Source organism: Myxocyprinus asiaticus, chromosome 44 (genome assembly GCF_019703515.2).
Source record: "Myxocyprinus asiaticus isolate MX2 ecotype Aquarium Trade chromosome 44, UBuf_Myxa_2, whole genome shotgun sequence".
In the NCBI taxonomy this organism is placed as follows: Eukaryota; Metazoa; Chordata; class Actinopteri; order Cypriniformes; family Catostomidae; genus Myxocyprinus; species Myxocyprinus asiaticus.
Genome location: NC_059387.1, coordinates 29,993,235 through 30,017,922, shown reverse-complemented (window position 1 = coordinate 30,017,922; position 24,688 = coordinate 29,993,235). Strand labels below are relative to the sequence as shown.

The window sequence follows — 24,688 nt, the reverse complement described above, 5'->3', positions numbered from 1 at the left end:
AACCTTTGAGCCACCACTTCACTTTCAACTTTATTTTTCCCTGTAGGGAAATTTATTGTTTTGCAGTGATGGAAAACAAGACAACTTGCAATGATTAAAAACATTTAATAAAGAAATATAGAACTATTGAATAAAATAATTGCTTTGTTAAATAAAAAAATACATAAATGCTTAGAAATTTAATTGATGGTTCCTAATGGGAAAAATGCAGCCTAAAATTACTGAGAAGGCTAAATAGATTTGTTGTGATTGCGTGATTGTGTGAACGTTGCCTAAATTGAATTGGAGGGGGTGGGGAAAAAATCCATTATAATCCGGGAGCACTTAGACTCAGTAAAATTCTGTGGGACCGGGTAGGAAATGGGATCAAACTCTGAATGTAAAAACAATCTATCTTGCAAAACCTCTATTCCATATTGTTGCCCATGTAACTTGCTTCATTTCTTCTCTCAGATCCAGAGCTTTGATGAGGGCAGTGTTTCTGGGCTCTGCAGTGGCCCGGTGGATCCTGGAGGTGTGTTTGCTCTTGTGACTTTTGAACACAAATATGCTATTTTAATTGCAATAGATTGTTGTGTAATGAAGCACTGGTGAATTTAAGTCATTTATTTGTGCTGTTTCTTATCACATCATTCTCTGTTGGACATTATACTTTTCAAATTCTTAAAGGGATAGTTCTAGTCCAAAACAGAAAACGTCATAATGTCATAAATGATTTACTTTTATGTTGTTCCAAAAAGAAAGTCATATTGGTTTGAAAAGGATAAATGATGACAGAATTTAAATGTTTATGAGAATTATCCCTTTAATTTTTCATTTTAAACTTTTTTGTTTTGTAAAAATCAAAAACCAATGTTTTAATAAAACAGAAGCTCTCTTGGGAGCTTCCTGAAAATTGAAAGTTTTCAAAGGCTGCTGTGTGGATTCAAATAATTTACATGGAACAATTTCCATCTCTGATATTATGCAAATGGACCATGAGATTGTTCAGACATTTTCATGTGTGCTGTGGTGCATGCATTCAGGGTTTCTATTACTGTCCTGAATAAATGCATGCTTGACCACAGAGTTGTAAAAAAAACATGTTTATTTAGTCTGAACAATAAGCTTTAGTGTTCTGTTGCTGCCTTGTGATATGAAAGCACTTGTTCATGGCTCTTGGTTTCATGTAGGTGAACGTTTAGGATCTTATGTGACACGGACAAACAGTTTTCAATCAGACAGCAGTGGCTTCCTCGAGGAACCGTTCATACCCGCGCTCTCTCAGCAGAACAGCCCGGGATCTGAGCTCATGAAGGTAAGATATGATAAAAAATGTCTTCTCTACACATTGCAGAAGGTTCATTTGTAATATATAGGGGATAATGTAGGTTTATTTTGATAATGAAGGGTTTTTTTTACGATAACAACAGGCTGACTATACAATGTCCCACTTATTGCATGGCTATTAACAAAATCAACAAATTAATGGACATAAAAGATTGATTTGCATTGAAATAATGTAATTATGTGAAGAAATATATCGCTGAACAGCTGAAATCCAATCTTTTTAAAAAATAAACGTAAATTTTTTTCAGCCAATGCCATGATTTTTTTTTTTCCCATCGTTCTATAAATGTTTTTACATTACATTAATATGGTAATCATTCAGTACCAAGGTATACATCAAAATACCATGGCAATTGTATTACTGTACGAATATTTTAAAGGAATATTCTGGGTTCAAAACAAGTTAAGCTCAATCATCAGCATTTGTGGCATAATGTTAATTACCACAAAAATGCATTTCAACGCGTTCCTCCTTTTCTTTAAAACAAAATTAAGGTTACAGTAAGGCACTTACAATGGAAGTGAATGGGGCCAATCTGTAAATGTTAAAATAGTTACTGTTTGAAAAGTTTAGCCTCAAGACGTAAACAATATGCATGTTAATATGATTTTTAGAGTGATAGCAACACTTACTAACCTTTTTTTGTGTGAAGTTGTACTGCATCTAACTTTACAACTTCGTTGTCATAACGACATAATGCTGTAAACCATAAAAAGCTGTAAAAACTCAGTTTTAAACAACTTTACAGCTCAAATAATACACAAGTTTAAGTAGAAGAAATAATGCAAGTACTTTAATACAATTCTGAACTTCACATTTCTGCCTTTAAACCTTCCAGAAATTGGCCCCATTCACTTCCATTGTAAGTGCCTTACTGTAGCTTTTACTCCACTATGTTTCAAAGCATAACATTGTACTTTTTACTCCACTACATTTTAGAAAAAACATGGCATTCCTCATTTTTGGTGTGGATATACAAAAGTGACATCTGATTCATGATGAAAATGATTCGCAGTGAAATGATTCGTCTTTTGAGATGATTCTTTTTAATTCGCTGAGCCCAGTCGCAAAACAGACTGAATCGTTCGTTTACTATTCTGACTGACCTGGTCGCAGAGGTTTTTGAGTAAACAACTCGCTGGTTTAATGTGGCCAGCACAGGTCTCTCAATTTCCATGGTATTATCATCTGATACCATCATATCTCTACAGTACTTTTTATTTTTATTTATTTAATTTTTTAACATTGACTTTCATGGTAAAATGTCACACTGTAGCAGTAATGAATGCATTTATCACTGATTTAGGTGTGTATGTAAATATTTGATTGATTTCTTGTGCTTTTTCTGAATTTTGCAGATGCTGAATGTGAAATCACAAGACAGTACAGAGAGTCAAAAGAAGAGTCCAGAACAGCAAAACACTGAGGGGTCCACTGCAGATAAACAGAACTTTGGGACTCAATTTGGCCATACAATAAACTCTAGAAACACTGTTCTGAGAACAGCAGACTCTGGAACTATTAACAACACAGTGGACTCTCATACTGTTCTGGGAAAAGTGGAATCAAGGACAGACTCAACACAGATGAGCAAAACACTGACTGAAAATGCTAATTCAAATTCTTTGTCACCAGACATTAGTAAAATTAATGGGAATGGTGTTTGTGCTTTAATGTACTCTGTTCAGATGGATCCTGTTTGTTATCCACCTCAAATCTTTGACAAATTGCACAGTCTAGATCAACGTGTTGGTAAGCAGTGTATGTCCTTGTTTGATGAACTGAAATCTGCTGAGACAATCTCAAGTTATAGACCTACTGATCTTGGAACAGGTGTTGTGAAAAACGAGCTGGCCACCTTTGCAGATCCCCATGAGGTGGCTGAGAAAGATCAGACCTCCGGACATTCAGATCAGATCTGCGATTTTCTGGCCTCAAACCAGGACAAAAATGTGACATCTAATACCGCATTTGGGAACGATTCCCCAACTGCGCTCAAACGCAGAAGGGAGTCATTTTCCAAGAAGTCCAGGTCTGATGTGTTTACTGATAATGACTCAGGCACAGCACAAACACCCACCACAAATACACCATTCACGTCTGTGGAGACATGTCCAGCTGACATGTGGAACTCTATGGAATGTTCTAGAGGTCATGGACGTTTCCGGACGCGATCGATGTCTCTGGACACGGCGTTGTCATACGAGGAGGAGGATCACAGATGGGAGGGCGTGTTGTGGGCGGGAACACGGCGATGCTTCCATTGCGGATCTCAGATCGGCTACGACAACAGCTGGGCGATACCTCAACCTGAGCTGTCCTCAAATCTGCCTGTGAGTAATGCACACTGCTAAAGACGGTTCCACCCAGAGTTTGCGATACATATTCACATACTTTCCTATGGGAATGTTTCCGTAGTACGGAAACAGAATAGACTACATACTGTACATTGTTTTTTATCTTTCAGAATGACAGACTGCATTTAAAATAGAAAAGGAAAAACACTGGCAAAACAATCTGTGATGATGGCATGACAAGTCTTGTCTAAAAGTTTCACATGGTTAAAAAGCCTTGATGTTTGAAGGTTATTTTGGCCATTTGTAGTTTCAACAATTGCTAGTTATGAAAGAAAAGTCTGACTGGTTAGAAAAATTAAGCATACTTAGTTTGAACGGTCTGAAGAACTGTGCCAAGTTTGATGTAGGTAGCATGAAAGCTCTAGCAGAAGTTGCAGGTACAAATATTTTATGGAAGTCTATGGGATATTTGATTGTCAGGTATGGGAAAGTGTAAGTCTGATCAGTCCAGCCTGATCTCATGAAAGTTATGTGACTGTGATGAAATTTTTGCTAAATTATATTACGTAGTTCCTTGCACAGATAGTGGCAGAGGTGAAATGTCCACTGCGTGGTGCTAAAAGCTTGTTAAATTTTCTTTAAGGTTAATGTTCTATTGAGTTCAACAAAATAGAATAAAACTTTTTTAAATTGACACCCCCACCCTAAAGCTTAAACCTAAGTAATAGTGTGATAAAAAGCAAATGTGAGATTAAAGCACAATTGCTCAAGCAACCACGTCATTTTGGGATGCTTTTGACATTTTCACCTCACGTGTCGACTAACGTGCTCTTCGAGACTCGTACCCCGTTCCTTAGTACGCAAGTGCAGCGTGTTGTCAGTTGAGCTGCTGCACAGTTTTATTGTTCTCAAACAAGTTTGTAAATGTACTTGGTTAAGTCTTGCGTAATAACTGAAGTGTTTTGATGTCATAGATTAGTATTGTGTAAGAAACAGGGTAAAAAGTAAGTGTTCATGAACTTATAATTGAAATTTTTGGAAGCTGACATTTTTGGCCTCTGGTTAGGTATTTTATAAAAACCTATTTAATAAATATACTATCAGATCCAAAAGTCTATCTATGAACATCGGATAGTTATTTTGGATTTGAAAGTCTATCCAAACTGTGGATAATGTTGCATTACATTCAGAATAAAAAAAAGCCAATAATAATAAAAACGGGTTTTTAATTAAATGTAAAAACCCAGTCTTTGGTGTTGTTGGTCTGTTTGGATGCCTCTGAGCAAAAAAAAAAAAAACTTTTCTATTTTAGTTTGAGTGATTTCTCTGACACTGTAACCCTAAGGTCTATGCCCTGACGCTTCCCTAATACTGTAACCCTAATTTTGTTCTTTTTAATAAAAAAAGTGTATGTATTATAATTGGATACAGTTAATAAGTAGACTATCGAATCCAAAAGTACTATCCAAAGTTCATTTTTGGATCCTGTAGGTGGTTAGTTATAGATGCAATAGTAAAATATAGACTTTTGGATCCAAAATTGTTCGGATAGGGCACGAGTCTACGAGTCCCTAAGTCTACTATTTTTTTCCCCCTTAATTCCCTAACTGTTGGAACTTTCAGATATGATTATTGGATCTGAATTCTGAAATCTATATCTGTTAGCGACCCCATATGGACAAAGTCCTGAAATGTAATAATTTTTTATTTAATTTTTTTTAGAAAGAGGGTCGAGTGAAGTATCAAAATTTGCAGCATCAGTTACTGATCGTGAATATTTAGGTTACATATTCCACTTCCCTGATTTTTAAGCCTCCCAGATACACATTTTGGCCGTGATACACCTTTTGGATCCAAAAGTGTTTTCTAAACCCCAGTAAATCCCTAAATGTTGGCAGCATGTTGGCTTTGGATGCATTTTTAGCCTTTGCTGTAAATTGTAATGAGACAGTCTCATATTGGTGTATCTGAGATGATGTATTCAGTTACATTCGTTCTGAGTTCCATATATGGAGTTCTGTGGGTTGTAGACAAATACTGTTGTAGATCTTTGCACTTTAGATTAGATTAATTTAGATTAAACATCTAAAAAAACCAAAAAACTCTTCTACCTTTTTCTTTACAACCTCTGAGATGAAAAGCACCATGTGCTGTTTATGTTTAATAAGGTTCATTTGAATTTGTATAGTTCATTTGCATGTGTAATGGAAAATAGTAGAGTGCGCTAACCACTTCAGAATCTTCACAAGCTTTAAACACGCACGCACTTGCAAAATCCTCTTAAACTCACATCCTCACTTAAAAACACTTTACTGTAGCTCCTTGTATTTGGAGGTCAGAGGTCATGAACTTAAAAATACAATGTTTCTAACTCCTGCCTGTTAGAAAATCCAGTTTAAACTAGCTTCATGATACAGTAGCTGCACTGTAAAAAATGTCTGTAATGTTGTAAAAATGTTAATTGTAAGACAATACAGTAGTTTTTACAATAAAATGTTGTAAAAATTAACATTTTTAGTGGTAAAGTATGATTTTCCTGTATAATTAATGGTAGAAAATGTACATTATATTTAACAAGAGAGTACATGTTCTTTTTACAGAAAAGTATTGTTAAAATTACAGTAAATCGGGCGTTCCCACAATTCCCTGCGTGACCCATTGCATTTCATTATATTTTATGGGAATAGTTATGTTATATTTGATGTAGTTTAGTTAATGTTTACTGCATGATTTAAATTTCACATGTGTTACCCTGATGATGTTTAGTGTTTGTGTGAGTGACATTGAGCACTGTCTCTACATGTTTATTGGTCATTGCTCCTGGAAGAGACACTATTGGTGAACTTCATATCATCATGTGCTCTTCTGTAGTTACTATGGTGATTAACAAATACCTTATAAAGTAAAAAGTAGATTTTTACAGTTTCAGAAGGCTAATATCAAATTTGATGGTTTTTTTTTACTGTAAATTTAACAGATTTTTTATTTTTGTATTTTTACAGTGCCATTGTGGTCATGTAAATTACAACAGTTTTAAACTGTAAAATTTACAGGTTGTTCTGTAAAGTTGTTTACATTTTTTACATAATTATTCTGGCAACCACAGCTGCCATTTTCTTTTTTTTTTTTTTTTTTTTTTTTTTTTTGGTAAAAACAACAGTGTGGTTTTACATGGTGTTTAACTGGTTGAAACTGGCCATTAATTGGCCCAAGCTAGTTTAGGTGGTTAATGAGTTGGACTACCAGTTGGTGGGGCTAAAGTTGTCATCGTAGATGAGTTTGGTGTGTAAACCGCTTTAGTTAAGATGGCCACCTTAAAGTAGTATGTCTGTAAGATTATGGAATACAACTTCTAGTGTTGCATTAAGTTCCCAATTGACATAGTGAAGTAAAAGTAAAGATACATTTATGGAAATTGACTCAAGTAAAAGTTAAAATAGCTCATGAGAAAAATACTTAAGCACAAGTATTAAAGTAACTGAATTTAAATGTACTTAAAGGTGCACTCAGTGATTTTTTTTTTTCCCCCTCATTAAAAATGTTTCTCTCCTAAATAAATGAATTGCAATTTTGTATGTATAAAACCATGAGCACTGAGCATGAGATGAAGACTCCAGTCATATAAGTAACCTAATGAATGTTGTTTTATTCTACATGGAGAGGGTCCCCTAATGGGGGCTGCCATGTTGGAATCACATGACTAGCTAAATACTACTTGCTTAATCTCAGTAACTGCCCTGTTATTGGACGCTTTCACTCATGAATTAAATTAATCATGGCTGACTGTGAATGGTGTAATTCTACAATAGCATTGGTATCTGAAAACAACTGCATTTGAATAATGCGGCATCCATGCCCCTAGGTGTCAGTGTTAGTCCAGGACGACTTGCTGAGAGCACCTTTAAGTATCAAAAGTACAAGTAAATTGCTTTAAGGTAATTGTTAATTGTTTCAGGTTAAATGAGTTTGCAAATGTTATTGTTAGACATTTTAATGAGCACATCTGGTCATTGTTGATTCATACACATGGTACCTAAGTATACCTTAAATGTAAGTGGTAACTGCATTTTGACCTTCAAACAGCTGAACAATACACATATGAACAGGTCTCAGGGAAAGGCGTGAGACTTAAACTAATCTTATTGCACATAACATCAGTATTTCACAATGTTCATAATGTTTATGGCAAAAATGTATAAATTAAGTTATAGCCAAAAACACAATTAAAACTTGCATAAGTTTCTTCTCTTCAGATTCTAAAGTGGAAAGACAACATGCATTGTACAGGGTTCTCCTCGTGATTTTGAATCAGATTCGCAAATTGATTCACTATTCGAATCTTTCAGTCTGCTTTTGAAATGGTTTGAACGATTAAAACAATTCTAATTGATCTAAAGAGTCGACTCAAGTGATTCTTTCGCAAATCGAACATTACTATTGTTATTTGCGGTGCCTGGTCGCTAAAGTAACGAAAAAGGTCTAAGGAAATTTTTCTTCAAAATTAAGTGGTCGAAGTGAAACTCAACAGAAATATTTAAAATCGAGTAAAGTAGAAATATTCAAAAACTGGACTTAAGCACGTAACAAAGTATTTATTCTTCGTTACTATACACCTCTGATAACTTCCAACATTCACTACAAGTTAAAAGTTTGGACATGCTTACTTTTTCTTTACTATTATTCTAAAATGTGGAAAATAATCAATAATAATGAAGTCATCAAAACTCTGAAATAACACAAATGGAAGTATGGGATTTATGTAGTGACAAAAATGTTAGACAAATCAAAACTTGACAGATCTTCAAAGTTGCCTAAACAGTAGAGTTCCCACGCATGCAGAAAACTTGTTGGCTGCTTTTCCTTCACTATCCAGTCCAACTCAACTGAAATCTATACATTTTAGTTTTAAATGAAAGAAATCGATATGTATACACAATTTATATTCATCTATAAAACTAATTTCAAACACTTGAAGCATAAGAATTCAGATGAGAAACATAAATTCATTAAAATGTGTCCAAACTTTTAAATATTCCTCTGTCTTTTTAGTACTCTCTGGATGAGCTGGAGGAGATGATGAGGTGCATGAGAAAGTTCCGTACTGTTCTGACAGAAATTGAAGTGAGACTAGAGGAGGAACAAGCATCTGTACTCAGCTCCCACAGGTGAAATTTAATAGTGCTTTTCAAAAGTAGCACGTTTTTTTGTGTGTGTGATTTGTAGTGTTGTCTAGTGTTTGAAGTTGCTTTTGTGTCTTAGAGAGGAAGTGGAGGATGTTTTGAGGCTACGAGAAGCTGTCAAACAGGAAGCCGGGATGCTCGAACAGCAGCTGTCCGATTTAGTACATCACTATGACGACAGCATCAAAATGGTAATATAGCTACTCTATGTATAACCTCTATTTAATATATGGGCCACATGCAGTGAAAATATTTTCATGAGTGATTGACATTTAGAACTGTGGTTCTCAACTGGTTGTGACCAAAAAAATGTATGTGTTTTAATGTTTTGTGCAGTGAATGTGTCCTAAAGCAAAACCAGTATAAAACCCACTGATTTCAGTTATGGTGCCTTTTTATCAAAGACAAATTTCAGTAGACAAATTGCTATACAAGTCCTAGGTGGGGTTGTCTTCTTCATAAATTGAACCCAGAACCTTGGTACTAGTCAACATCCATAGCCATCAGACAGCCACCAGCCTAGCAGTGAAATATATTTCGTAGACAGCAGTATTGCATTTGTTTTATGCCTGTTCTATTGTGTTTGTAGAAGCTGAACCGGCTCTTGGATGAACAGTCACAGCTGTGCTCTCAGCTGCGGATCACCCCATCTGAAAGGTCCAGTCCTGGACTGCCCTTGACTAGGACCGTGGGCACTCAGTGCTGCCTTCTGCCGGTTACGTCCAGCCCTCAGAGATGTGTTCACCATCACTATACCTGTCATCAGAGAGCACCATGGCAGGATCCACACAGATATCAAACCCTGTGGGAGCCCAACTGCAAGCCAGACAAGCTGGACTTTGTAGCTTTTATTAAAAGTATAAGAAATGCCTTGAATCCTAACTAGGGTTTGGAATTGAGAAAGAAATTTCGAACTGAATGATTTTTATGAAATTCGGATCTGTTAACGCCTCTCTGTCGATGTGAGTGCTATACTAAAATGCTCTGAAAGGGCTTTAGTCCTACACATCTGAGATGGCATGAGGGTGATTAAATAATGAGAGAATTTTCATTTTTGGGTGAACTATTCCTTTAACTCCTGTATTTTGGCCAAAATGAAGATGTTGAATGTGCACAAATTCACCTTTCATTTTCAGTTGTGACAAATGAACTGGAAAAAATTAAGTAATTCAGTGTTGCATGTAAGAAGTCACACATTAGTTCTATGATTGAAAAAACAAACAAACGTAATTACCCATGACATATATTTTTGCAACAACCATTCATCCCTGTTACAGTCAGAATGTTTCAGGGTTGAATGTCAGAGCAAAAATGGTTAATAATGGCCTCAAGTAACATTGTATTTCACCACATTATGCACACTAAATATGTGTACTTTGTACCTAGATGAAATGAATCTGTACAAAAATGATCACTATTTTTTCCCATAAATAGTGTTGAGCTTGACAATTTCGATACTTAACCTCTGTTTGAATGAGGAGGGCAAAAAGACATTGCTGATGTCAGAGCATTTAAAGAAAAATTCTGGGCATAATACAAGTAAAGCTAAATCGACAGCATTTGTGGCTGTTGATTAGCATAAAAAGATAATTTAGACCTGAAAACAAACTTAAAAATCTGGGTTACAGTGAGGCACTTACAATGGAAGTGAATGGAGCCAATCCGAAAAAGTTAAAATACTCACTGTTCAACATGATGTAAACAATATGTGTGTTAACATGATTTTAACGAGATAAAATCGCTTGCTAACCTTTTCTGTGTAAAATTATATCCAATTATACTTCTTTGTTGCCATGATGCCATAATGGCGTAAACCCTGTAATCCCGTACAAATTACGATTTAAACAACTTTACAGCTCAGATAACGCACAAGTTTTAGAATAATTAATGTTAGTCGTTTCATCAAAGATAATTATTAATTATTAAAATCAATAGAACATTGATTAGAATCAACATTAGCTTATTTGTCCTTCAAGTCAACAATCATCAAATATAACTATCAATTATCAAAATCAATAGAATAGTAATAAGAATTAATATTACCGGGGCACCACCCTGGAATCAGGGACTAATAACCAGACAGTATAACAGTCTCAATATAGGATTGTTCTCTTAGGAAAGTCGACATCCGGAGAACATCGACATTCAAAAGGTAAACAATGAAGGCTTGAATCCGAGCACTGACATCCCCTGCCAGCCCTTGACACAGGTGCATGCAGAACAATACCAAAACACTTCTCTTTAAAGTATAACAAAGTTTATTGATGCAGTAATATCAATTAATAATCAATACAATGCAGTCGATAAACTTCCGACTTCCAACTACAAACTAAACAGTAACATGATTAGATATGGTAACAGATAAGCCTATAATATATGAGAGGAGGGTAGAGGTGTGTGTGTGTGTGTGTGTGTGTAAGGAGAGAAGGAGTGCACAAAATGGCGGGTGTGGCTCTCGTGGAGGGTGCGTCACGTGAGGTTTCCAGCCAGAGAATGTGGCCGCGAATGTGGGCGGAGAGACTGATTAATGGCGTCTGCCTGTTTAACACGTGTCTCCGCTGGTACGATAATTTAGGGACAAAGCTAAGCTCTATCGCCAAGTTACCCGTTCGGCAAATGTGTGTGCGGGTATATTTGTGAGGGGTCGTGTGTGTGTGTGTGTATGCATGTAAAGTGTGCTGTTAGTACGAGAGAGAGAACAGGGTGACGGCACCGAAGCCAGTTTAGCGATCATGGGAGAGAAGGCAACCATTAGTATTATCACTCAGAGACGCGGTGAATGGCTCATAATCCGTCCGCCACGTTCGTTGGTTCTTTAATGGATAAACTCAGTGTGCCGTCTCACCTGCAATGGCGGAAATGCATAAACAGCCCAGCGTGGTTGGACGACAACACAGCAAATCTCATTCGTAGTAACAATAAGTTACAATAATACCTCGAGTATTATTAGCAGCAATGAGCAGATTCAGCGGCCCGTAAACTGTACAAGCAATAACCTTGATACACAAGAATAACACACTATAATAATCTATCTCTGCTCAGATGAAAACCTCTTATTTGGGTCACGTGAGTACGTGGGTAGAATGTGTGTTCGTCTGTTGTTTGACTCCGACTTGGTTCCTCGCAGCTCGGGTGATGACGGGAGGCCGTTTCCTCGCTCTGTCAGCGGGCGGTACGGCGGCTGATTCTCGGCAGGTTGGCGGAGAAATCAGCAAAGTCGACTCGGTTGAAGAAGGAAGAGAAATCTTCTTCACTTCTGCAGGCAAAAGGGTGATATGCAGATTGCTCAGTGGTCTCCTTCGGATCCATTAGCGTGCTCGGTGGAACACGGAGAATCTCGGCTCGTCCATTGAGGTGGAGATTGTATGGCCAAAGTTCAGGGGCCGGTTGCACCAGCTATACGTACGTTAGAACTTAGCCTAGTTGTGGCGTAAATGGGCACTAAGTCACAATTTACGCATTACTAAATATTTGAGCATTGCACCATTAAATATAGGTAGGACGTAACCCATAGTATAAACTAAATATTTACGGAAGCCTCCGACCAGGAGTAACGGATGGAATAAAAAAAAAGCAGACTGATATTTTATGACATCAATGAGCTCATGTTTTGCGTTACAGGCTTCAATCCTTTTGACACATATGAAGATGTTGACATTTACACTCATTTACATTTATGAGAGAGAGAAAAAAACATACTTTTAAGCTGCTCTTCAGCATGAAACCGTTCAAAATGTGCAGTTTTTAGGGTGTGTCGCTCAGTGTCAAGTTTCAACACATTCAAAATATTTATAGGATATTAAAATGAATAAATGTCTATTTTTCCAGCTTGTTGTATTAGTATTTATTTATTGTCCCTTATTTATTTTAGATACAGTAATTGAATATTTATTTACATAAGCTAAATATATCGTTAATGAAATCTTGTTTTATTACGTATCATATTTTAATAGGGATATAATTTATTACAGCTGACAATTACATGAGCAGACAAGGTTTGAACATCAACCGTAGCAAGATAAACTGAAATGGGCTTTTTAACATTTCTGTGTACAAATTTGAAGGCTGCTTATTGGATAAATATGGTTAAACGTCATATTATGCGACTATGCATTACTTAACGGAGAGCTTACGACCTATTAGCTAAGTCTTGCCTTAAGAACAGGTGGTGCAACCAAATTAAGCACTGACTTAGTTACAAACTAACTAGTAGTTACTAAGCCCTTAGTGTGAACTTTATGTCCTAACTTACATGAGAACTTGCGCACAGTTGGCGCAACCCTACCCAGGTACGTATGTTACTTCCTTGGGCAGCGAGGCTACACGTGGGAGCAGCAAGGCTGCAACTAGACGTGGCAAATACTGTCGCTGGAAGCAAGCTTAGGAGGAATCTCCAGGGTTTTATACTCGATGACATCATGGTTGAGGGACGCATTCTGTCGTGCGTTTCATCCAATAAGAGTTGAGTGTTCGATCCTTCTGAATTTCACACCTAGGTGTAAAGTGAGCAAGGCTTGATGGGATCTGTATTCTGTTTGGACTCCCTTTGTTTGATTTTGGCGCTGTTTGTGTTATCAGGCTTTGAGTGTTCCTACAGGCCCCAGTCAGGCTTTATGATTGTGTGTAGGCCTGCCTTTTTCTCCTATCTGAGCACAACACTTCACAATTCTGCCTTTAAAACCTCCAAATATTGCCCCATTCACTTCCATTGTAAGTGCCTCACAGTAACCTCCATTTTGCCTTTTGTAAAGTGAAGGAGGGACGAGTCTAAATAAATTTTCGTGGTAATCAATATTATGCCACAAATGCAATCGATTGAGTTTAGCTTGTATTGAACCTGAATATTCCATTAAAAATTACAATCTATTACACAAACACACACACACACACACACAAACAGTTAAATCTATTAAAATGGTGTGGCAAAGTTCAGTATCTGCAGTATTTTTCTGTTAATTTCTGTATATCTTTTATTTAAACAAACAATTTGTTTTACCTCATAATCAGTGCTTAGGGATCATGTGAAAAGTGCCATTTTTCCTCATTCAGTCAGACCACATTTCTACGTTTCCATTTATGTTCATGGCAGATTCTTCTTTACCAGTCATTTGGCTGGCATGTGAATACTTTTAAAACATACAGTCTTCTGTTTAACAGAGCAGTTCAATGGATGAAAAATAATCAAAACCACTCCACACACACTCAACATGGGAGAAAACACCATTCACATCACAGGAGAATAAACAGACATCAAAGCCTCCCATCAAACAATATGTCCACATTGTTTTCCATTACAAATAATTATTCACTTCCTCTCATTCATGCTGTCCATTGTGCTGTTAATGAGTTCTGTGGATGGGTCATAAATTACAGAAATAGGTCATTTTTAACTCAAATATTTTCTGATGTGCTAGGCCTAACTTTGTAATTAATTTTAGATGGACACATGAAACAGAATTTATCATGTAAGCGAATCAAAATCACTCAGTGGGAATTATTGCATTTAGAACATTGTCACTAACACAATCTGTCTAATCCAAGGGTCTTCAACAAGGTCCGCGGTGGTACCGCAGGTAGTCTGCAAATTATTGTTTGATCCACCACTGGCCAGAGCTGTAGCTAGTGGGGTGAAAGGTCGTAGCAATATAGGGGCCCAAATGTCCAGGGGGGCCCACAACAAATTCATAAACTGCATTATTTTAATAGGAAAGGGGCTCAGGACAATATGTAGTCAGGGGGCCCAATTGGTTACGGCCCTGCCATTGGCATTTGTAATAATTTATCACTTGCACGTGAGCGACAGCTAGAGACAGGAGTATGAATTATCAACATGTTGAAGTCCTTTGCAGCTGCATGCCAGCCCAGACAAACCCTTCACATGACCACTGCTCATCACGAGCCACTCAAAGCGTGACACACATCAGGTTCAGCAGAGCTGCAGTAGAGGGCCATGTGTAAATAAATAGTTACCGCTGAGATTATCAAGCTGGCATACAGGGTCCTTGACGTTCCACACACACAAGACAGTGCCTCTCAAATCAACATAATTCAAGGTGCATTCATTGTCATTGTTTTCCTTGTTACAAATTTTTGCTCAATAAAATCAACAGTAATTTAAAATATATGTATAAAATCGATCACTCACATGAGATGAAGACTCCATTTTAGTAACCTTATAAAAGTTGTTTTATTCTGCATGGACAGGGTCTGTCTGTTTTTCTGTCTGTCTGTCTGTCTACCTGTCTGTCTTTTTCTTTCTTTTTGGAGGAAGTTTGGCACAGGGATTTACAGGGGTATTTAAAAATGTTGCAGACCCCTGCTGTACATCCCTGTTGAATAGACGAGCTAAAACCAGCTTAATTGTCGGCTGGTTTTAGCTGGTCGCCCAGCCTAGCCAGGCTGGTCAGTTAGTTGGTTTCAGAGGGGGTTTGAACACTTTTTAGCTGAGCAACTAAGACCACCCTGACCAGCTAAAAACATCCTGACCAGCTAAGACCAGCCTGAGCAACTAAGACCAGCCTGACCAGCTAAAAAAGGGTTCAAAACCCCTTTAAAACCAGCCTGACCAACTATAACCAGGCTGGGCGACCAGCCAACCAGCTTATGCTGGTTTTAGCTGGTCTTTTCAGCAGGGCAGCATTTAATTATTATTTCAATGGTTTTGCAATGTAAACATCATGAAGTATACATACAATAATATGGTAGCCTACCATCCACATTTTTACAGGCATAAAACGCAACAATTTTATACAATATGTAACGGGGGTCACAGCTCCGTCATTCTACCCACCAATGGATCCTTGGCCTGAAAATGGTTGAAGACCCCTGAATCTAACCCCAGCTTCATCATTTCTGAGTTTTAATCGATGCTAAGTTTGTTGAAGTTGGTTCATTTAACCTCTATGACGTGCGCTCATGGAAGCTGGAACGATTGACACAACACAAGGGCATCTATCACCGTGACAACAGGCTCTATTGGAGACTGAATTGAAGGAAGCCCCTCCTTTTGGACTACATAACCTCTCTCTTTCATCTGGCCTGTACTCTCTCTCTCTCTCTCTCTCTCTTTCTATATCTCTCTCGGCAACACTGAGGTAAGTCCCTTTCCATTAATTTATCTGTTAATTCACTTCTACATCAGTTATTTTGTGAATTGAAACTTCATATTACAACAAATGTTTGAATGAGGCATATTTAGAATTTTAATTGATTAATGATGTTTAAAACGTATAATTTTTAGTGGATATTTATTCAATAGGCTGCATGTTCAAGCAACATAAGCACAATGAATGTTTTATATATATATATATATATATTTTTTTAGAGTTTTTAGCGCCCTACTCAGGGCCAATATATTTGCTTTCCAGTAAATATGACATAGCCTTTGTTATGTGTGTGTGTGTGTGTGTGTGTATGTACACTAGCTGTTATCTGATACCTGAACAGACTGCTGTGTGGAGCATGTCTACTGAATGTGTGAGGTCACTCTCAGACAAAGCCGAGCACACATTCACCATGCATAAACATCTCTGTGAGTACCGCAGTGTGTGTTTGCCTGTGTTTTTATATGTGCATGTGGGTGCTGTAGAGGAAACGAAGTAAAGACAATTCATGGAAAGGACAAGAGAAATAATGTAAATAATAATAATTGGGAGGCAAAAAATTGGGGGAACCGTTGGGATTAACAAAGGCAATAACAGATGGCGACGGTCTGACTGATACATACACACACACACACCACTACTTGTGTCTGTTTGTGAATCCAGTTCTGAAGTGTTGTGGTGTTTTTCTGCAGATGGGCATGCTGAAATGGACAATCAGAAGCACAATTCTGAAGAAAATCAGCAAGACAAACTGGGACAGAAGAAACCTCGGAGGAAAGACACTCCTGTACTCAACATCCCTCCACTCATACCAGGCAAGACTTTCTCATTCATTAACACTACAAAAACCTTATTTTAATAAGTATTTTTGTCTTGTTTTCCAGTTAAAATATCTAAACATCTTTAAAACAAGATACATTTTTATATTATGACTACAAGATTTCTCTTTCAAAACATGCTTTGTGCAATGACCATTCAACCTTGATACATTCAAAAAGTTTTAACTGGCAAATCTAAGTGCACCACACCACATTTGGGTTGCTAAGTTCATATTAACTTAAACAATTTTGCTTCTCAAGTATGTATTTTAAGGGATGTATAGATATTTTCACTGGAAAACGAGACAAAAATACTGAGTAAGAAAAATGTTTGCAGTCTTGCCTTCTCACTGTCTGTCTCTCACTCTGTCTCTCTCGATGTCTCTTTGTCTGTGAGTTTCTGATTTCTATGTGATTCTCTTTCGCAGGTGTGAGACTGATGAAGACAGAGGATCAAATGATTCACCAGGAAGATGACGAGACGGAGATGAAGAAGTAGATGTGTTTTTAGGTCTCAAAAGCTTTGGTTTTCATTGTTTTATTTTGACTGTTCACTGTGCCTTCATTAAATGTAGGTTTTGCAGATATTTTTTTGCGTGGTCATGTCATCATTTGAAGGTTACACTGTAAAAACACAACTTGCAGTGAAGAGACTTCCTTATAATAAAAACATGATCATTGCAACATAAATGTAATTTTAGTGCATGTATTTGACAATCCATATATTATATAGACAGCAAAGACAATTTAGCCTTAATTAACATGCAAAACTATTGAGCCTAATTCTGGAAGCAGTGCTCTTTACACTTAGTATTGAACAGATGTGTCCGTGTGTGATATGTATGATATGAAACTGTCAAGAACATGTCCAGGTCATATTTGACCCCAAAGTCACAATATATAACAAATTATAATATTCTCTAAAGAAAATACAGCCTATCTATGGAACAACTGAAATTTTTTACATTGTGATATTATTTTCATGACAGTTAAGCACATTTAGCCCCTTAGTTCTTATTACCATCATGCAAACATTTATACAGGGTAGTATTCATTGTACTTTATGTATAATTTATGCTGGAAAAAAGTAAAATTGACAATTTAAATGAGAATCACCATTGAGAATAATAAAAAAACAAAACAAATGTTCAAAAAACAAATAATTAAATACCTAAATAAAAACTAAAAATACAAATAAAATATTAGTAAAATGGCCGGACAAATAAAATAAATAAATAAATCTATTTTGCTTACATTAAAATTGCCGTTTAGATATTTCATTACCGTAATGCTAAGAAATCTCATCTCATCATTCTCACCATAATGTAAAAAAGTTGTAAAGTGGTAAAACATTTATACATCATGGTAGTACACAGTATGTTGTACTGCCTTTAATTTATGTAGATATAAATGAAAAATATATTTTATTACAGTAATTTTTTTCTGGAATACAATAAAATTCCCATATTACAGTAAGGAGAATCTAACTAGAATAACCCCTCAAAAATAAATAAATAAATAATATATACAAATACACAGTATATATACTGTATATATAATTAAATGATTACCAACTTTAAAATGATTCCATTTTGACAATAGAAACAAAATAATTACTATATATTTCGTTTTTACTTCAGTACATCAAACTCAAAATGTGCTTCTCGGTCAAAATGACTAAAAACGAAGGAGAGGTCAAATATGTAATAAATACAATAAAATATAATGAATAAATAATTAAAATTACAAATAAAAGACCTCAAAAGTAAAACGACCGGATACATCACAGTAATGAGAATTGGTGCATAAAACTGACATGAAAATACTGTAATGTCACAAAGCAAAAACTGTATTTATTGTCATAAAAAGAGGCTTCATTTTCACTTTCATGTAATATTTTGAAAACTGGTCATGTTTTCATGAGTTTTTAACTATATTAACTATGCAGACCAGACCTGTTGTTGTGTGTAACTCAAACACAAGTGTGCGTAGTGCTGAGGTGAGGTCACCTCCCCCGTCTCAAAGAGATGCTTTGTAGATGTCTGGCTTTGCTGCGAGGGTCTGTGGGTTTGTTGTCTTCTCTCTGTGGCCGGGAGGGCAAGTAGGAGTTAGCACAGTAACTGGGTTTCTTAGTGTATCGCACCAGGTGGTACTTACGATGAGTAGGACCTGCAAAAAACAGAGAAGAATGTGAATGGTGGATCCTTGATATATATATATATATATATATATATATATATATATATATATATATATATATATATATATATATTTACAACATATGTATGAATAGACTGATATCAGACATGAATCTGGTCAGAGATACCAAATAAAGACTCCAACTCATCATCTGAGCCCTTTGAGTAAAGATTTATTGTCACAAAAGTGCAATTATGGAGCATCAAAAGAAGCATGATCACATGACTACATGACCACACCTGCCTTATGATGATTTTTTTTTTTTTCTAAAAAAAAAAAATAAAATAAAAAAAAAAAAAAATAAATCATCATCAACAGATATTAATATTGGGGGGGAGGAGGGTATTTTAAAAAATATCTGGCAACTTCAGTGTATGTAATAGATTGCTGTACATTAGACACCCAACAGATGGAAGCACAGCACTAGAAATCAAATGTTACTCATGCACTGCTTATACTTAATAATAAAAGTATCCATTTGCTTTACTAATGGCGCCATTTGTTGTGTTAGCGAAATAATAATAAAAAAAGAACAAAATATAACTTTGTTTTGACAAAAAAAATATAGATGTTGCCAGGCAGACACATAAACATGTAATTGACTGAGCTGAACAAGAGTTACTACAAAGCAGAACTATAAAACGACTCAAGTCAGTATCTCACTGTGCCATATTTACTCTTCATTTTCTATAAATGTACAGCATTTCATTTAGAGTATCTCACATCTCAGTCCAAAGAAGCTAAAGATGAGGCTGAAAGAGGATTTTGCAGAACTCTCAAGATATCAGTGGCAAAAAAATGTCAGAAATCCAAAATCACAGTTATAACCACAGAGAAAGTCAGTAAACTTTGCATGTACTGATTTCATTCAGTGAGGAGTGTATCCCTGTCAGCAACTTTCTATTCTGCTGGTGTCAAACACAATTAAACACAAAATTATATCATTATAACACATGTACTATTTTATAACAGCGCAGCATCAACCAATCAAGGGAGCTTTGCAAAGTTCACAAATTTGGGCAAAGCATCCTGCAGACATTCACATATGAATGAATTTGAGCTTTTGCAGTAATTTAAGAATGAAATGTCATTGAGATGTGTCTCATATATACTCTACCAGTCAAAAGTTCTGAAACACTTTACTGAATGTTTCTCATGATCTTAAAAAATATTTTGATCTGAAGACCTATGCTTAAATGTTTGAAATTAGTTTTGTAGACAAAAATATAATTGTGCCACCATATTAATTTATTTCATTATAAATCTAAAATGTAATAAAAAAAAAAAAAAAAAGAAAGTTTTTGAAATTGATGACTTGGACCAAATAATAAAGAAAAGCAGCCAATAAGTGCCCAACATAGATGGGAACTCCTTCAATACTGTTTAAAAAGCATCCCAGGGTGATACCTCAAGAAGTTGGTTGAGAAAATGTCAAGAGTACATGTTTGCAAATTCTAGGCAAAGGGTGACTACTTTGAAGATGCTAAAATATAACACAGTTTTGATTTATTTTGGATTTTGTTTAGTCACAACATAATTCCCATAGTTCCATTTATGTTATTCCATAGTTTTAATGACTTTACTATTATTCTAAAATGTGAAAAAAATAAAAATAAAATTATAATAAAGAATGAGTAAGTGTTTCAAAACTTTTGACCGGTAGTATATATATATATATATATATATATATATATATATATATATATATATATATATATATATATATATATATACACTGGTTGCCAAAAGTTTGGAATAATGTACAGATTTTGCTCTTATGGAAAGAAATTGGTACTTTTATTCACCAAAGTGGCATTCAGCTGATCACAATGTATAGTCAGGACATTAATAATGTGAAAAATTACTATTACAATTTGAAAAAAATGTTCAGAACTTCTTAAACTACTTCAAAGAGTTCTCATCAAAAAATCCTCCACGTGCAGCAATGACAGCTTTGCAGATCCTTGGCATTCTAGCTGTCAGTTTGTCCAGATACTCAGGTGACATTTCACCCCACGCTTCCTGTAGCACTTGCCATAGATGTGGCTGTCTTGTCGGGCACTTCTCACGCACCTTACAGTCTAGCTGATCCCACAAAAGCTCAATGGGGTTAAGATCCATAACACTCTTTTCCAATTTTCTGTTGTCCAATGTCTGTGTTTCTTTTCCCACTCTAACATTTTTTTTTTTTGTTTTTCTGTTTCATAAGTGGCTTTTTCTTTGCAATTCTTCCCATTAGGCCTGCACCCCTGAGTCTTCTCTTTACTGTTGTACATGAAACTGGTGTTGAGCGGGTAGAATTCAATGAAGCTGTCAGCTGAGGACATGTGAGGTGTCTATTTCTCAAACTAGAGACTCTGATGTACTTATCCTCTTGTTTAGTTGTACATCTGGCCTTCCACATCTCTTTCTGTCCTTGTTAGAGCCAGTTGTCCTTTGTCTTTGAAGTCTGTAGTGTACACCTTTGTATGAAATCTTTAGTTATTTGGCAATTTCAAGCATTGTATAGCCTTCATTCCTCAAAACAATGATTGACTGACGAGTTTCTAGAGAAAGCTGTTTCTTTTTTGCCATTTTTGACCTAATATTGACCTTAAGACATGCCAGTCTATTGCATACTGTGGCAACTCAAAAACAAACACAAAGACAATGTTAAGCTTCATTTAACGAACCAAATAGCTTTCAACTGTGTTTGATATAATGTCAAGTGATTTTCTAGTACCAAATTATCAATTTAGCATGATTACTCAAAGATAAGGTGTTGGAGTGATGGCTGCAGGAAATGGGCCTGTTTAGATTTGATCAAAAATGACTTTTATTCAAATAGTCATGATGCTGATTTTTACATCAGTAATGCCCTGACTATACTTTGTGATAAGCTGAATGCCACTTTGGTGAATTAAAGTACCAATTTCCTTCCGAAACAGCAAAATCTGTACATTATTCCAAACCTTTGGCCACCAGTGTAAAAAAATTATAAAATAACGATTAACTTTTACACTACCACATAGAAAACAAAATAAATTAAAGTTTTGTGCCGTGACCCATAACAAAGTCAGGGAAGGACAAACTAAACAGTGACAGAAGATCAACACAAATATTCTAGGAATATTCTATCAGAGCGGCATGAATGAGGGACATAAGAAATAATTCACAAGATCATGAATTAATAATAGATATAAGGCTACAACGCATTACTCTTACTTTTTTCTGTCTGTCTGTCTTTAAAACCAATGACTCACGAAACATGCGTGTTTGATGGCTTACGATGACCTCCAGTTAAAAGATACAGACATTATAATCATCTTTGGTTGAGGCAACAAACGTTTCTACAAGGATTTTGTTGGCTATTTATGACAGCCTATATACAAGTAGGCCTAGTTTTTAACATTTTTTTTTTTTTTTTTACTTGATTTCTATTTTTCTGTTTATTCATTAACACAGTTAAATAGAAACTGATTGAGAAATATTTAATGTGAATAATGCATCATAAGGATGTGTCCTATAGTAACTATATATATACACACTCTCATCAGTCTCCTCTAAAGATCATTAAGGCAAGGCAATATAGATTACACCGATAATGAAATGAGTTTGGGACATAAGTATCCATATAAATACCAATAGGACATGGAACTAAATAGTTATGTTAAAATAATATTACTGAAATCTATATAAAATCTAAATAAAATCCCTTTTTAGCTCTCATAAATTTTTTCAGAGGAAGATTCGACAACATATGTATGGTGTGCCTCCTCAAAAGTATAACGTTCATACCAAATTTAAAAAATGTGAGAAGCTCTATAAACAACACTTCATAAATAATGTCATCTTTTATATAGATTAAATACAAAAATAGAAGAAAATTCTAAATAAAACCTACTGTCAAAATAATTACATTTAACTACATTTCAAGGTCTTGAAGAGCTGAAAATGTTTGCAGAGGCTTGAGAGAAACATAAATGTACCTTGATTACAATAAATATATGCATTATTTTCCATTTCTTTTTACCTTCTTTATAATTTTACATTATGCAACTGATAAAGATTTAAGGGTATGTTGTGCAAATCACAAACGATAACATCCTATGTTTGTCGAAATGACTCCATATTCTGAACGAAATACTGAAGCGATTACGATTTGTGTGGATAACGTCCTGGTTACTTACGTAACCTCTATTCCCTGATGGAGGGAACGAGACATTGTGTCGATGTAGTGACACTAGGGGTCACTCTTGGGAGCCCGAGACACCTCTGGTCTTTGATGTCCCCCGGACATACGTGTATAAAAGGAGCTGGTATGCAACCACTCATTCAGGTTTTGTGCTGAGGATCCGAGACAAGGTCCCGGCCATTTCAGCGGGTAGTTCAGCATTGTGGCAGGAGGGACACAACGTCTCGTTCCCTCCATCAGGGAACGGAGGTTACACAAGTAACCAGGATGTTCCCTATCTGTCACTCACTCGACGTTGTGTCGATGTAGTGACACTAGGGGTCCCAATACAAAATCCGCAACTGGCTGAACTGTGTCATGTGAACTGCCAGTGTGTGACGGGCAGACCACTGTGTGCCTCGTAGCCAGCGCACCAGGATGACACGTAACCTCTCCCAACACTGTTATGAGTGTCGAACGGCCCTTTGGAGACAAGTCGACTACCCAAAAGATAGAGACGGGCTAGCCCAGTCGTGGCCTCTTATCCCCTTTTTTTCCTCTCCCCAAAAAAGGGAATTAACCGACTGGGGCCACCAGGTCTAGTCGGGAGACACCGCGGAGACCAAACCCCGGGGGGGTATTTAAATGGAAATACGTCACATGGTCTTGCCGAGCTTTGTCGGAAGTATGCCATGTGGAGAAGTCCCATGGTAGGTCCTACCCTCCGGGGGAGGAGTTACTACAAGCATGATGACTGGGGCAGAGGGGCCTCTGCCCAAGGAAGACGCAGTTTACCAACAGGGAAACGAATTAGCGGAAGATATTTGTCGCATGGGGTTACCTATGGGGAACCACCACATGTGGAGCACCTACCCCAGTACAGGGCTTAGTTATCATGTGTACTGAGCTGGCAGCGAGTTTCTCTGCAAACTCGTCTGCCACAGGGCTTGGAGGAAATCAACCAGGGAACACAGTTTGTGAACACTACTGGGAGTCAATGTCTTCAGCTCAGGGGAAGTGAAAGGCGCTATGCGCAAGTGATACACACGGCCAGCTGTCCCAGACTTACCTGCTTGTGCGTGCCACTATACGGGACGAAACCGTTCCCACCCGGAGATTGTAGAACCTCGCAAAGGTGTTGGGTGTTGCCCAGCCCGCTGCTCTGCAAATGTCTGTTAGAGAGGCGCCACTGGTCAAGGCTCAGGAGGCCGCTACACCCCTGGTAGAATGGGTCCGTAGCCCTACCGGGGGCGGCACGTCCTGGGCATGATATGCCATAGTTATGGCGTCAATGAGCCAGTGGGCGATCCTCTGCTTGGAGACAGCGCTTCCTTTCCGCTGTCCACCAAAGCAGACAAAGAGCTGCTCAGAGACTCTAAAACTCTGCATGCGATCCAAATAGATGCGTAAAGTGCGCACCGGACTCAGCAACGTCAGGGCTGTGTAGTGTACTTTACTTCTTACGAAAGCAAGTCGCGACCGCAACGTTGCCATGGTCATGTTCTCGCAATGAGCACATGATCCATCCACGAACGCTGTCTCCACGTGGTTCGCGCCCAGATACGAAAGACAGCGATCGTGACCATCAGAAGTTGAGAGATAACGACC

The 24,688-nt window shown here is 36.8% G+C and overlaps 3 protein-coding genes across 6 annotated transcripts in view; 2 read left to right on the top strand and 1 right to left on the bottom strand.

The window, feature by feature from the left end:
• The window catches only part of LOC127434638 (uncharacterized), a 29,316-nt gene extending 16,682 nt beyond the window's left edge, over positions 1-12,634 (top strand). For all 4 annotated transcript variants that reach the window (XM_051687520.1, XM_051687521.1, XM_051687522.1 and 1 more), the window contains 6 exons: positions 454-514; positions 1,173-1,297; positions 2,689-3,663; positions 8,677-8,792; positions 8,887-8,998; positions 9,397-12,634. In XM_051687520.1, the coding sequence (XP_051543480.1) occupies positions 454-514; positions 1,173-1,297; positions 2,689-3,663; positions 8,677-8,792; positions 8,887-8,998; positions 9,397-9,693 (1,686 nt within the window). In that variant the 3' untranslated portion in view covers positions 9,694-12,634. The remainder of the gene's footprint in view (positions 1-453; positions 515-1,172; positions 1,298-2,688; positions 3,664-8,676; positions 8,793-8,886; positions 8,999-9,396) is intronic.
• Positions 12,635-15,845: 3,211 nt separating this feature from the next.
• On the top strand, positions 15,846-17,969 carry LOC127434653 (protein phosphatase 1 regulatory subunit 17-like). The gene is made up of 4 exons (XM_051687547.1): positions 15,846-15,901; positions 16,232-16,338; positions 16,603-16,725; positions 17,157-17,969. Exons 2-4 carry the CDS (start codon positions 16,269-16,271, stop codon positions 17,225-17,227), a joined length of 264 nt encoding a protein of 87 aa, XP_051543507.1. The 5' UTR covers positions 15,846-15,901; positions 16,232-16,268; the 3' UTR covers positions 17,228-17,969.
• A 126-nt stretch (positions 17,970-18,095) lies between these two features.
• LOC127434639 (dual specificity calcium/calmodulin-dependent 3',5'-cyclic nucleotide phosphodiesterase 1A-like) overlaps positions 18,096-24,688 on the bottom strand; it is a 78,938-nt gene continuing 72,345 nt past the window's right edge. The window contains exon 16 of the mRNA XM_051687524.1: positions 18,096-18,897. Coding sequence (XP_051543484.1) covers positions 18,734-18,897 — 164 coding nt within the window. The 3' untranslated portion in view covers positions 18,096-18,733. The remainder of the gene's footprint in view (positions 18,898-24,688) is intronic.